Below are 14569 nucleotides of genomic sequence, written 5' to 3'. Positions count from 1 at the left end.
TCTCCATGTACCTCTTCCCCGTCGTGCCCTCCCTGTTTACCTCTTCAAAATCTTCAGCAGTAGCAGAAGCAGCTTCTCCTAGTGACCAGGAAGTGAAATCAGAAGGAGAGCTGAGGTCGGAATGAGCAGCAACTAAGAGATGCAGCTCACTGCCACTGAAGATTTTGAAGAGGTGGGTGGGCAGAGAGGAGGAGAGCTACCGGCGCCCCCTCCAAGATGACGCATGGGGTATTCTGCCCCCTCTGCCCCTGCCCCCCCTTGCTATGCCACTGAATGGTTTCAGTTTCTTTTGAAATTGCCTGGCTAATTTCGGTCGCAAATTCAGTTTTGGCAGAAACCAAAGATCCTGAGTTAGTCGGGCTCAATGCTTAACACCCTTTTGTAAAACAGCCCCAATGTTTAGTATATTTTACAAAGGATGTATCTGCTTTACAAAGGTGCATTCGACCCTAAAGCACTTCTATACATGGATCACTAAAGGGTAAACCATTGTGGAATACCCTTTTAGGGCAAATTCGGAAATGCATTGCTAGTTCATTCAGAAAATTGCTAAAAACACAATTATTTGTGGATGCATTTCTCTGAATATTGATCTTTCTGTTGTAAGAGCTGAATCTTTCCGTTTCTACTCATCTTCGTTTGTTTAAAGATTTTATATATGCAACCATTTTGTAAACCGTTTTGATATAAAATGGTATTGGAATTTTTTAAATAAAAATAATCCAGATAAATGGCTTTGAATATTGACCTGTATGTCTCATTTTATGTGTATAGTATATCCCATGCAATTCTTAAGAGTCATTTTCTGCATATAAAACATGATTAACATGTGATAAATGCTTTACCTGAAAATACTGAACTTGTACTATGCAATGTGAATTTATCATCCTAGGAGAATTTCATGCAAATCATGCATTTAACACTCCACTTTTTATTCTCTCTTTGAGCTTTGGCAGTGCACCAGAACAGAACAGAGCAAATGAAGAGAAACTCAGTGATGAAGACGTATCTCAGAGCAATGGGTCATACCACTGCCATAACACCAAGGCCCGTGAAATCAGAAAGATGGAACACAACCAAGCCAAGCAAAAGCTTTACATAGCTTCAGCAGTTTGTCTTACTTTCATGATCACTGAAATTGTAGGTCAGTAACATTTGATAAAGGGCATAAAGTTGATTCATGTTATGTTATGTTATGCATTTAAAACCTGCTTTCTCCCAGTAAGGTCCAAAGCAAAGTGAAAAATCAAGAATCTAGTGACTAGCACTGGAAATATTACAAAAAATGATGGAGAATTATAAATTCTAGATTAAGCATTTATGAAAAAGATATGACTTCAATTGTCGTTGATAAGGATAATAAAATGGGTTAATTGGATAAAAGCAGGAAACATAGAAACATAGAAATAGACGGCAGATAAGGGCCCACGGCCCATCTAGTCTGCCCACCTTAATGTCCCTCCCCTACCTTTGCCCTGTGAATAGATCCCATGTGCTGATCCCATTTGGCCTTAAAATCAGGCACGCTGCTGGCCTCAATCACCTGTAGTGGAAGACTATTCCAGCGATCAACCACTCTTTCAGTGAAAAAGAATTTCCTGGTGTCACCTCGTAGTTTCCCGCCCCTGATTTTCAACGGATGCCCTCTTGTTGTCGTGGGACCCTTGAAAAAGAAGATATCTTCCTCCGCCTCGATGCGGCCCGTAAGATACTTGAACGTTTCGATCATGTCCCCCCTCTCTCTGCGCTCCTCGAGCGAGTATAGCTGCAATTTGTCAAGCCGTTTTTCGTATGGTAGATCCTTGAGTCCCGAGACCATCCGGGTGGCCATTCTTTGCACCGACTCCAGTCTCAGCACATCTAATTTTTAAAAGACTGAAGACAAACCCCCCTCTTTTACAAAAGTGCGCTATGCTTTTTAGCACGCGGTAAATATTAACGCGCGCTAATCATGCGCTTAACGCTAACGCGTGCATGTTATCCTATGGGCACGTTAGCAGTTAGCGCAGGCATTGATTTAGCGCATACTAAAATGCATAGCGCACCTTTTAAAAAAGAGGGCCTATGCGTCAGATTCTCTAAGGATGCCTAAAGTTAGGCACCTAACTTACCCCCCTTTATCAAGGTTCATAGACAGTAAAGCGGAAGACAAAGGCGCGCGCCGACAACTGAGCGCAGAGGTGCGCGCTGAAGAAAAAGACTGTTTTTAGGGGCTGCGACGGGGGATTTTGTTGGGGAGCCCCCCCAGTTTATGTAATACATATCGCGGCGGTGTTGTGGGGTGTTTGGGGGGTTGTAACCCCCCACATTTTAGTGAAAATGTAACTTTTTCCCTAAAAGCAGGGAAAAAGTTAAGTTTTCAGTAAAATGGGGGGGGGGTTACAACTCCCCAAACTCCCCACAACACCCCCACAACGTGGCGCGATCTGTATTATGTAAAGTGGGGGGGTTCCCCCCACACCCCCGTCGTAGCCCCTAAAAACAGTCTTTCTTCGGCGCATGCCTCCGCGCTGCGCTCAGTTGTCTGGTCGCGCCTTTGTCCCGGCGCGCTTTTGACCTGACACCCTTTATCAACTACACTTGGCTGCTGAGGTAAGTTCTCCAATGCTCATAGGAATTGTGTGAGCGTTGGAGCATTTACTGTGTGGACTTGTGTTAAAAAAAAATCTCTAGCGCAGCTTGATAAAAGGGGCCCTTAATTGGCAAAATCCCCTTAATAGCTTCAATAATTGAAAAAAAATGTATTTGGTCGATAGGCACCTACCAGATTCTATAAAAGGTAGGCACTTATCGCACAGTGCTTAGCGGCGCCTGACGCGTAATTGTGCATTTTTATGGGTGGAGCATGACTTAGGCGCTGGTAAGCGCAATTCTCCAAAAACATAGGCGCCTGAAATGCAGGCCTTTAAAATCCCGGCACCTAAGTTTTTACATAGACGCTGCTAGGCGCAGTTCTGTAAACGATGCCTAAGTATGATTGATGCGTGGCTAGCATCATTTTTCTAGGCACCCCTTTACTGAATCCAGGCCAAAATGACTCAAACCTTTTTGTTTTCATTTTCAATAAGTTCGTTCACAAAAATTCTTCTGCCCCCACGACTGTGCTCTTACCAATTATTTTTAAAGTATGCCAACAGGTGCTGCAATTTGAAAAGCTTGGGTAATATATAGAAATAAAACAAAAGTAAAATAAGATGATACCTTTCTTATTGGACTAGCAATGTATTTTTTTGATTAGCTTTCAAAGGCAACCCTTCTTCTTCAGAACAGAAATAGGTTTTCCTTGTCATCTGTATGTATTGTTCTGAACAAATGGGTGGGTGTTATCCCCTCCTACCAGCAAATGAAGCTAGTGACAAATTGATATTTTCCAGTGAACTCGCCAGTATTTTTCTCTACCTCTAGCACAGGGGTAGGGAATTCCGGTCCTCGAGAGCCGTATTCTAGTCAGGTTTTCAGGATTTCCCCAATGAATATGCATTGAAAGCAGTGCATGCAAATAGATCTCATGCATATTCATTGGGGAAATCCTGAAAACCCGACTGGAATATGGCTCTCGAGGACCGGAGTTCCCTACCCCTGCTCTAGTACAGGGGTAGAGAACTCCAGTCCTCGAGAGCCGTATTCCAGTCGGGTTTTCAGGATTTTCTCAATGAATATGGCTCTCGAGGACCGGAGTTCCATACCCCTGCTGTAGCAGATTATATGTTGTTCAGGCTGGTGTTTCTGGTACCTGGCCTAGCTCTCTGCTGTGCAGTCCAAGGCCACACAGTAAGGTTAAGCCTAACAGCTACTCTGAGATACCCAGTGCCAGACTGGACCTGGTAAAGCATAGATCCTGGCTCCACTACCCTGGTTTCCCTTCTTAGTGTCCTCTGGCAAGGCGTTGGCTTGGTCCTGTGGGGGACCTGCCTCAGCAATGCAGGTGCCTATCCCTTTCTCCTCATTGCTTGTACACCCTGTTTGGTTGTTGTCTCTCAGGCTCCCCCTGCAGCTCCCAGGCTATTAAAAAAATTCTGTTTGGCATGCCTGGTTTAACTTTATCCCCTTATTAGGGAATAGTGCTACATGAGATATAAAAAAAGGGTCTGCTTGCAGCCTTCCACAAAAGAAAAAATCTCAGAACACACCCCATGTGCCAAACCTAACATGCTAAATCCAATTATCAGATATGGCTTGTTCATTTTGATTTAAAATATTTTTATTGAAAATTTTGACAGATAATATAACAAGCAAAACAGATACGACAGATGCTAATGCATGACTACATAATAGTACAAAGAATGGTTTCAAAGAACACCCAGAAAATATGTAGCAATGGAATCACACACAGCAACCTTGTAGGAGACACAAGTATACCTGGAGAGAGAGGAAAGAATTGTAGTAGACTCAGTCACTGAGTAATAATTGTAGAGTGAGTAATCAGAGCATGCTCAAAAGAATATCAAATCTAGAATATGTGAGGAAGCTAAGTAGTGGAAATGTCAACAGCTATGGAGAGAAGTTCACTATAGGGGCCCATATCTTGGTAATTATGGTTTGTTTATTGGAGAATTCTGCTGCTTTGGATTCATACAGGTGAATCATGAGGACTGTATTCCACCAGAATGTGATGTTCAGTGGACCTGCAGATTTCCAGTCATGTAGAATCATTTGGACAGTGATTGTGAGCAAGGTATTAAGTAGGGATTTCTGCCAACTAGTATGAGAGTCATCAATAGCAAGAGCTCTAAAAATGAGAATATCACTAGTGAGTTTGGAATGTATCGGGAGAATCCTTTTGATGTTATGCCAAACTTGTGACCAAAAAGTAGTAAGGTTAGGCCAAGAAGAAAATCATATGATGCAGATCTCCCAAATCCGAGTGATCATCCAGTGCTCCCATGGATTCCCTCACAGGTTTTATGCTTTATGTTTTTTTATGTTTTATACCTGAAAAAATTGTTACTATGAGTTTTTGCCTCTTTGGCAAGTTTCTCTTTTATATTCTTTTTTTTAACTTTCTTTATCAACGCTTTGCATCTTACTTGCCAGTGCTTATGTTGCTTCTTATTTTCTTCATTGGGATCCTTTTTCCATTCTTTAAAGCAGGGGTGTCAAATGTCGGTCCTTGAGGACCGCAATCCAGTCTGGTTTTCAGGATTTCCTCAATGAATATGCATGCGATCTATTAGCATACGATGAAAGCAGTACGTGCAAATAGATCTCATGCATATTCATTCGGGAAATCCTGAAAATCCGACTGGATTGCGGCCCTCGAGGATTGACATTTGACACCCCTATTTTAAAGGATGTTCTTTTGGCTCTAATGGCCTCTTTCACTTCCCCTTTTAACCATAAGAACATAAGCATCACTTCTGCCGAGTCAGACCATAAGTACATTACATTACATTACGGATTTCTATTCCGCCTATACCTTGCAGTTCAAGGCGGATTACAAAAGATTTTACTGGACATTTTCCAGTGAAGATACAATTTTTTTTTTTTTTTGACAGAGGAGAGATAGCTGGATAGATTCCTAAGGGGATTTAGGGGTTGGATAATAAAATTACAGTACCGAACTGTGTGATATAGACAAAGAGAATATAGTTAGAGTAGGTAAGATTACCATCTATTTTAGGGGTCTGTTTGCTTGGAAGGTGTTTAGGTGGGTTATTTGGGGAAGTAATATCTTGAGGTAGGTGAAGAAGGGTTAAGATATTTGGATGAATTTTTTGAAAAGCAGGGCCCCCCAGGTCAATGACCTGTAAGTGATCTATTACTCTAAAGCATTTTGTACTATATAGTAACCCTCTAATTGTACCCCTCAATCCCCTTTTCCTTCAGGAACTCGTCCAATCCCAGTTTGAAACCCAAAATCGTACTCTGCTCTACCACCTCCTCTGGAAGCGCATTCCAGGTGTCCACCACCCTCTGAGTGAAGAAGAACTTCCTAGCATTAGTTCTGAACCTATCCCCCTTCAATTTGTTTGAGTGCCCTCTAGTTTTTGTTGCCCCCGCCAGTCTGAAGAATCTGTCCTTCTCTATCTTCTCTATACTCTTCATGATCTTATAAGTTTCTATCGTATCCCCTCTAAGTCTCCGCTTTTCCAGGGAAAAGAGCCCCAGCTTCTCCAGCCTCTCAGCATATGAAAGGTTTTCCATGCCCTTTATCATTTTTGTTACTCTTCTCTGGACCCTCTCGAGTATCGCCATATCCTTCTTGAGGTACGCTCTTGTTTTCTCTTCTTTCCACCTTTGTTAGTATGTGGAATATATCTGGTCTGGGCTTCCACGATGATATTTTTAAGTAATGTCCATGCCTGATTTAAAGTCCTAACCTTTGCTGCTGATCCTTTTAGCTTCTTTTAAACTGTTCTCCTGATTTTATCATAGTTGCCCTTTCAAAAATAAATGCTGGAACAGTTGATTTCTTTAGCAATATCACTTCAGATATCAGCTCGAATTTAATCATATTATGATCACTGTTTCCCAACAGACCTAACACAGTTACCTCTTGTACTATTTTCTGCATTCCACTAAGGACTAAATTTAAAATTTAATTTAAATTTAATTTCTCCCTCTTTTGAGTTCCTAGACTGGTTGTTCCAAGAAGCAATCATTGATTATGTCTAGCGATCTACCTCCCTAGAACTCCCTGATGTAATAATTTATTTATTTAGGATTTGACTCCCATTTGTAGCTGTAGTTCAAGATGTTACATTCATGTACAGTTAATTACCATAAGGAAGGCAATATTTATTGAGTTTATTGATACTACATGGTATTAGCTGCACTTTACACTAACGTTCAACTATGGATGAAGATGGGATTATAGATACACACCTCAATGATAGCTATAGCTTTGGCTAAATGTAAAGCATTCTAATAATGAGCATGCTATGTCCTGTTATTACTGCCATGGATGCTAAGGTAACTAGTAACAAGAATACTTTTCCAAGTAATGGATTACTGTGGGTGATTACATTTGGAAAAGGAATAGATAGAATCTGCCAAATTCCAGAGTTGACTAAGTGATTAATTACATTATCTTGAGATATACACCTGTGGCATTTTTCTTATGCTGCTTAGATAATAAGGCACATTTAGAGGAACATTTGACTCTGTTTTGTGGAGATTTTCTTTGGTGCCCAATGTGTAATTGATTACTTCTCAAAAGAAATATTAACTACACTATTCATTATAACTGTAGACCCACCACTGTGGCAGTTCTGTCAGTATAATTAGTAATGCTTATTGTTCCTTTATTCAAGGTACTGAACATTATGCAGATAAATGGAAGTTTAATGATACAAGTTCATTAGGTGACAGTTCAGTGGCTAGCTTTGCAAGCTCCCAAATAAATCCAAGTTTGAGTTTTTTGCTTTCAAATTTCACAGCAGCTAGGATGGGAACATTTATGACTGCAGAATTGGACTGAATGTTTGTATAGTGGTTTAGAACATATCATGCAAGTGATTCAATTTTTTGCTCTTATCAAAAATTACAAAGACTAGGGGATACTCGATGAGGTTACATGGAAATACTTTTAAAACCAATAGGAGGACATATTTTTTTTCACTCAAAGAATAGTTAAGCTCTGGAACTTGTTGCCAGAGGATGTGGTAACAGCTGTTAATGTAGCTTTGGACAAGTTCCTGGAGGAAAAGTCCATAGTCTGCTATTGAGACAGACATGGGGGAAGCCACTGCTGTCACCAAAATTATATACAGGATGAGAAAGAACATATATTCATTTCATAAAATACCCTTCTCAAATGTCATTTCAATTTTCTTAGTCCAAGTTATCCAGAGGTGTAAATTCACTATGAATAGCTCCTGAACTTAAATCCTTTCTAGTTACTATCAAAGGGGCTGACCTCAGATCCCCGTGTGTTGTATGTGTTTTACAATCACACTAGAAAGGGAATTAACCTCACTGGCTCATGCTCCCCTCCTGCCCTGTTGTGAATCATAGAGCCGCAACATTATACTAGTCTACAGCCCTGACGCAGCCTGAGGGCGAAATGGACAGCTAGCTTAATGTTGGCGAAGGGACTAGCAGAGACAGCAGGAAAGATTGAGTAACAATGACTTTCACTGCCTATTTTCAACAAATCCTGCCTAGGATCTAAAAGTTAAGTCCCCGTTTTAAGAACTGTAAGTGTTTTTGATTAACAACAGGGAAGGAGGGGATCATGAGCCAGTGAGGTTAATTCCCTTTCTAGTGTGATTGTAAAACACATACAACACATGGGGATCTGAGGCTCAGCCCCTTTGATAGTAACTAAAAAGGATTTAAGTTCAGGAGCTATTCATAGTGGATTTACACTAGAGAATGACACGGTGGTTGTTACCGCGGCTAGCCGTGGGTAACCCGCCAAAACAGTGACCAAAAAATAAGGTCACCGCGAGTTCGGGGACAAGGCCATTCACCGCCCCGTGGAGCGGTGAATGGTAGCACGGGGCGGTGAACAAGCAGTGAACGCGCGGTGAATGAGCGTTCGATCCTGCAGCCCACTCTCTCCCGCCGGCTGACCATGCCTCTCCCTCCCTCCTTTTCCCTTACCTTTTCTTCTTGAAACTGTATTACAGCCGGAGCCTTGAAGTTGCGTCACGTTGCCTGCTGGAAAAAGTCTCCTCGGACGCAACTTCCTGTTTCCGGTTGCATTGGAGGAGACTTTTCTAGCAGGCAACCCGGCGCGACTTCAAGGCTCCGGCTGTAATACAGCTCGTAGCCTTATATAAAATCGCCAGTTTCAAGAAGAAAAGGTAAGGGAAAAGGAGGGAGGGAGGGAAATGCATGGCTGGCCGGCGGGAGGGAGTTGCTGGACTGCGTGAAGGGTGCTGGGGATGGGGGGATGAAGAGGAGAAGACGCTGAAGACGGGGACGGTGACGGGGCAGTGAAAGAGACAGCGGGGACGGTGAAGGGGCGGTGAAGGGGACGGCAGAGACAGGGACGGGGAGGTGAAAGGACCAGCAGGGACGGGGCGGTGCAGAGGATGGTGGTCCGGGGACGGGACGGTGACGGGGACAGAAATTTTCCCCATGTCATTCTCTAATTTACACCTCTGGATAACTTGGACTAAGAAAATTGGAAGCCACTGCTGTCCCTTGGATTGGTAGCATGAAATGTTACTATTTGTGGGTTTCTGCCAGATACTTATGGCCTGGATTGGCCACTGTTGCAACTGGGATACTGGGCTAGATAGACCATTGGTCTGACTCAGTGTGACTATTCTTATGTTCTTACCTTGTGGCCTACATCATTACAAACTTTCTACAATGGGTTTTTTAAAAAAGTGTATTTACGTCTATTTAAGTCTGTTGTAAGTATTTTAATTGTATCCCATATTTTTTAGCATTGTACAACACTTAAAAATGCTGATAAGTGTTAAAATCAAATTTTAAATAAACTTGAAACTTAATTGCCCTCTTCCTTAAATACATCTCAAAATATTGCTAATGTAAAGGCTTGAATCGTGGTGTGCTTGATCAGCACTGCTATCTCAGATTAATAGATATTTGACAAACATTAATGTCTCTCTTTGTCTTGTAGGTGGGTACATTGCTGGAAGTTTGGCTGTAATGGCTGATGCAGCTCACCTCTTGGTTGATTTAACAAGCTTCCTAATCAGCCTTAGCTCCCTCTGGATATCTTCCAAACCTGCCACTAAAAGACTGAATTTTGGGTGGCACAGAGCAGGTACAAACTCTGCCTTTTAATCAACATAGTAATATGTCACGTGCAAAACAGAAAAGCTAATGCATTATAAATGCTACGAAAAGCGTATTAAAATAGCTTTCTAAAGTGAAAGAACCATATTTTCTATGGTCCAAACTCTTAATTCAGATCATAGCTTTTGCTAAAATCTCCAGTGACCTGGCTAGATCTAAGGGCCTCTGTTATATCCTCATCCTCCTTGATATGCCTTTTTCACTTGGAATTTGGGCCTTGTTCTTTCTTGCTTTTCTTCTTCTCTCTCCTCAGTGGCGTAGCGAGGGAGGGCACGCCGTGTGCCCCCTACTTTTCGCTAAATGCCATGTGCCCCCCTACTCTTACCCATTGTGCTGTGTGCTCCCCCTACCCCTGCGTACCTCTTGAAATGTTTCCTGGCGCGAGCAGCATCTTCCACCTGTTGTTTGCGCTGGCTCTGATCCTTTCTGACATCACATCCTGCTCCATCGCACTTTTAGGACTACATTATATAAATGATGTACAGATTTAGGTGCCCCCCTCAAAAAGAAGAGCCTTAAGCACTGTCCTATTAATGGTATTCAAAGTTTGGCTTAGTGACGCGCTGATAGAGGAACTTTTAGGAAGCTCCTCAAAACATAATTGTTTGTCAATGCTTTTTTTTATAGGGCTTGATTTGTCCCGTTTAAGGAATTACTGTGCGCTAGAGGTTTTAGCGCGGGCCAGTGAGGTAAATGCTCCGATGCTCAAAGAATTCCTATGAGTGTTAGAGTATTTACCTTGCCGGCCCGCACTAAAAACCTCTAGCACCGTTTAGTAAAAGCCAGGGATTGTTAGAAGAGAGGGGGGCATCCTCTCATGTTGAATGCTTTTCTGTGACTGGCATTGTGATGAAATTCCAATTCTCCTGTTTATAATGCCAATGTTTAATCTTGAAGGAGTATAACCTCCATAGAGTGGCAGGTGAGGCTTGGGCTGTCTTAATGAACAGATTGAATGGATCGTGCATGTCTTTACATGCTATCATTCACATGTTAATATGATTCCCATCATTTGGTTTTTATGTATGATATTGTTAATCTATTTTAATATGTTTTCATATTGGGTATTTTATATTCATGTTTAGTTTTTATTTGATTTTGAAACAGACAGTGGCGTACCTAGCATATGTGACATCCGGGGCCCATCATTTTTTGACACCCCCCCATCTATATGAAAAATATGATTTTTAGTAACAATCCACATATCGCACAAGAGTGTACCTAGGAAAAGGCAGCATCTTCAACACTGCAGTGAGCACTAGAACACCAACACATACATTGTAAAACTAAACAAACCAGAACCTGCACAGTCAATTGATCCTGTACAGTTGATGCTATCAGAAAGCCATGTCCCTTTCATACACACAGACAGATACAACTTTGCCCAATATGGAATAATCACAAACTAAAAATAGAAATATGTAGACAAAAGTTAAACTGAACTGCCAAGAAACCAGACTCTGCATACAATGCAAAACCACAACACCACAAAAACAGTAATACATGTCCTCTAACGCTGTGCAAAATATAAAGACAGTAGATGTAAATTTGAAAAACTGATACATAACAATCACCACTTTACAAATTAACAAATAAAAATAAAACAAATAATGAGAAATATGAAAATACCATTTTATTGGACTAATCCCCGTAAGCTCGGTCCTCATCCCCACAAACCACCTGATTCCATCCACACAAGCCTTGAATTGTTTTATATTGAACTTATTATATTAAAGTATATAAAGAAACAATATTCTGTACAATTGTCAATTTATAAATCAGCGTCTTCTGACCACTCTCTCTTCCCCATTTTCCCTTCAGCGTCCTCAGCCCACTCTCTCTCCACTTTCCTTCAGCGCACGCACATAAAAACAAGCAAGTAATTTTATATCATTTTCATTCTATTCATTCATAGAAATTAAAGTCTAAATAATGCCAGTCACATAACAAAACATGATTTTACAAAAATAATTCCCTGCAGTCAAGCCTGCAAAGATTAGTAGATGTCTTTCAGCAGCTTCCCTCCCTCCCTCCCCGTTACCTTCATGGCCAAGTCAAAATGATCTACCAACAATAAAATTTTAAAAACACAAAACACACTGTACGCAGAAAAAATGTTAATTATCATTTATATTCCGCGGGTTTTCAAAGAGGTCAAGGCAGATGACTTTATGCAATGTCACCTCAGTAACAACTATACAAAAATAGACAAATATACCCCCTCCCTTTTTATTAAACCACGATAGCGTTTTTTAGCGCAGGGAGCTGCGCTGAATGCCCCACGCTGCTCTCGACGCTCCCTGCGCTAAAAACTGCTATTGCAGTTTAGTAAAAGGGGCCCATAGTGCAAAATATAGACAGCATATATAAATTCTCAAAACGGACACATTTTGATCACTAAATTGAAAATAAAATCATTTTTCCTACCTTTGTTTGGTAATTTCATCAGTCTCTGGTTGCACTTTATTCTTCTGACTGTGCATCCAATATTTCTTCCCTTCTTTCAGCCTCCTGTATGCTTCCTCTCCTCCAGACTTCATTCCCTCCCCCAACTTTTTCTTTGTGTCATCATGTCCCCTTCTTTCTTTCTCTCTCCATGCCCCCTTTCTTTCTGTATGTCCATCTGTCTTCCTCTCTCTCTCCGTGCCCCATTTCTTTCTTTCACCCTGCCTCCTTCTTTCTTTCTTTCTCTATGTCAGTCTTTCTCTCTTTCCCCATGCCCCATTTTTTTCTTTCTTTCACCCTGCCCCCTTTCTTTCTTTCTGGATCCCTGTCCACCCTCTTGCTTTCTTTCTGGCTCCATGGCTCCCCCCCTTTCTTTCTTTCTCCCTTCCTTCCCCCATGTCACTGCCGCTACTACCACCATGCTGCCACCACCGCCGGGGAAAGGCTACCACTGGCCATCGGAAACAGGCCGGCGCCGAATTTGCCCTCCTTCTTTTCCCGCGGGCCGACCAACTCTGGCTGCCCGACGTCAATTCTAACATTGGAGAGGACGTTCCGGGCCAGCCAGGCAGCGATTGGCTGGCCCAGAACGTCCTCTCCGATGTCAGAATTGACGTCGGACGGCTAGAGTTGCTCGGCTCGGGGAAGAGAAGCAGCAGGGAGGGAGAATTCGGCGCCGGCTTCTTTATTTCCCTGGCGGCAGCCTATTCCCCAGCCAGCTGAACACCCTCTCGGGCCTTGCACCTGGGGCGGACCGCCCCCCACTTGGTACGCCACTGGAAATAGAGTCCTGAAGAAGGTACTGTTGTAGTACCGAAACGCCTGCAGCCTTGAGTTTTTGCTTATATAGCACTGAGTTCTTATTTATAATAAAAATCCTGTTTGGAAACAGTCTACTCTTCCCAGTTTTTTTATTTATGATTCCCATGACAGAACATTGAGTCCTAATAGGGAATGACAGCTGTATCTGAAATGCTCTCTGATTAGACAATTGCTGCAACTGGTTAGCAAATCAAAAAGTAGCGCAGGACAGTAATACATACAAGCATTAATACATAAACCTAAGGAAGGGTATATAACATACTGTATATAAGAATAGGCTAGATCAGTGGTTCCCAACCCTGTCCTGGAGGACCACCAACCAGTTGAGTTTTTGGGATAGTCCTAATGAATAATAAGCATGAGAGAGATTTGCATATAATGGAGGAGACAGGCATGTAAATCTGCTCTATGCATATTCATTAGGGCTGTCCTGAAAACCCGACTGGCTGGTGGTCCTCCAGGACAGGGTTGGGAACCACTGAACTAGATTATATTACGAAACCTAATGTGTTAGTAAAGATATCTTTTTGTCCAATTGTTTTCATTCTCAGAAATCCTGGGTGCTTTGCTGTCAATGATCGTAATCTGGGTGATGACAGGGGTGTTGGTGTACTTGGCCTCTGAAAGGATGCTACACCCAAATTATAAGATAGAGGGAAAGACTATGCTCATTACTTCTGTCTGTGCATTAATAGCCAACGTCATGTAAGTTATTATTTTTCCATATGACACTGAAATATTTGTTTGCAAGGCAAAGACAAAGTACAGTGGGGTGAAAGGGGCACCTGTTTTGGATGCTTGTCTTGGAGGGAAGTCCAGTGGAGGTCATATGTTTTTTTGCTTCCCATATTTATTCATTTATTACATCAAAGATTTTGTATCTTGTATATTTAAATTATGCAAAACTTGTAGAGAGTAGTTTTATAAGAAGGTGCCTGGTTTAAGAGGGCATGTAGGTACCCACTTAGCACTATGGGGGTCAATATTCAAAGTAATTAACTAGCCAGAAACAGCTTTTGGCCAGTTAATCTAATCTAAATTAAATTTCTGAATCGCTCTTATCCAAAACAGGTTCAAGGTGATTTACATGAGAAAAGGCCCATACATTATTATGGGGAATTACATGAGAATTACCGATTTTGAGTACAAGTTTTAAAGTTTACATAGAGGGCTATATATTATTTTAACATTCATTATTATTAGAATTTGTGATAGTTCAGAAAAATGTTTGTGACAGAGTATTATCATGAAGTTTGTAGAAGATTTTATAGGTTGTAGTAGAGATTATGTTGTAGGTTGTCAAGGTATGTCATAGAGGTAAGTTTTCAAAAATTTTTAGGGGTACTTTTACTAAGGCGCGCTAACCGATTAAATATTAGCTGCTAAATATTAGTGTTCTAAATGCTAACACGTCCATTATATTCTATGAATGCGGTAGCGTTATTAGCATGCGCTAAATCGGCTAGTGCGCCTTACAGCCTGTTTTACAAAGCCATGCGGCAACAGCCCCAAAAGCCCTTTAAATCTCTATGGGCTTCGGGGCCGTTACCGCGCAGCAGCGCGGCTTTGTAAAACAGGCCCTTAG

General features: G+C 41.7%; 1 protein-coding gene across 4 annotated transcripts in view; it reads left to right on the top strand.

The window, feature by feature from the left end:
• SLC30A8 (solute carrier family 30 member 8) overlaps positions 1-14569 on the top strand; it is a 52839-nt gene that overhangs the window by 18896 nt on the left and 19374 nt on the right. For all 4 annotated transcript variants that reach the window (XM_033933889.1, XM_033933888.1, XM_033933887.1 and 1 more), the window contains exons 2-4: positions 948-1144; positions 9539-9685; positions 13536-13689. In XM_033933889.1, the coding sequence (XP_033789780.1) occupies positions 1066-1144; positions 9539-9685; positions 13536-13689 (380 nt within the window). In that variant the 5' untranslated portion in view covers positions 948-1065. The remainder of the gene's footprint in view (positions 1-947; positions 1145-9538; positions 9686-13535; positions 13690-14569) is intronic.

Source organism: Geotrypetes seraphini, chromosome 2 (genome assembly GCF_902459505.1).
Source record: "Geotrypetes seraphini chromosome 2, aGeoSer1.1, whole genome shotgun sequence".
Lineage (NCBI taxonomy): Eukaryota > Metazoa > Chordata > Amphibia > Gymnophiona > Dermophiidae > Geotrypetes > Geotrypetes seraphini.
The sequence above is the reverse complement of the archived record's forward strand: the minus strand, read 5'-3'. Positions and strand labels throughout refer to the sequence as shown.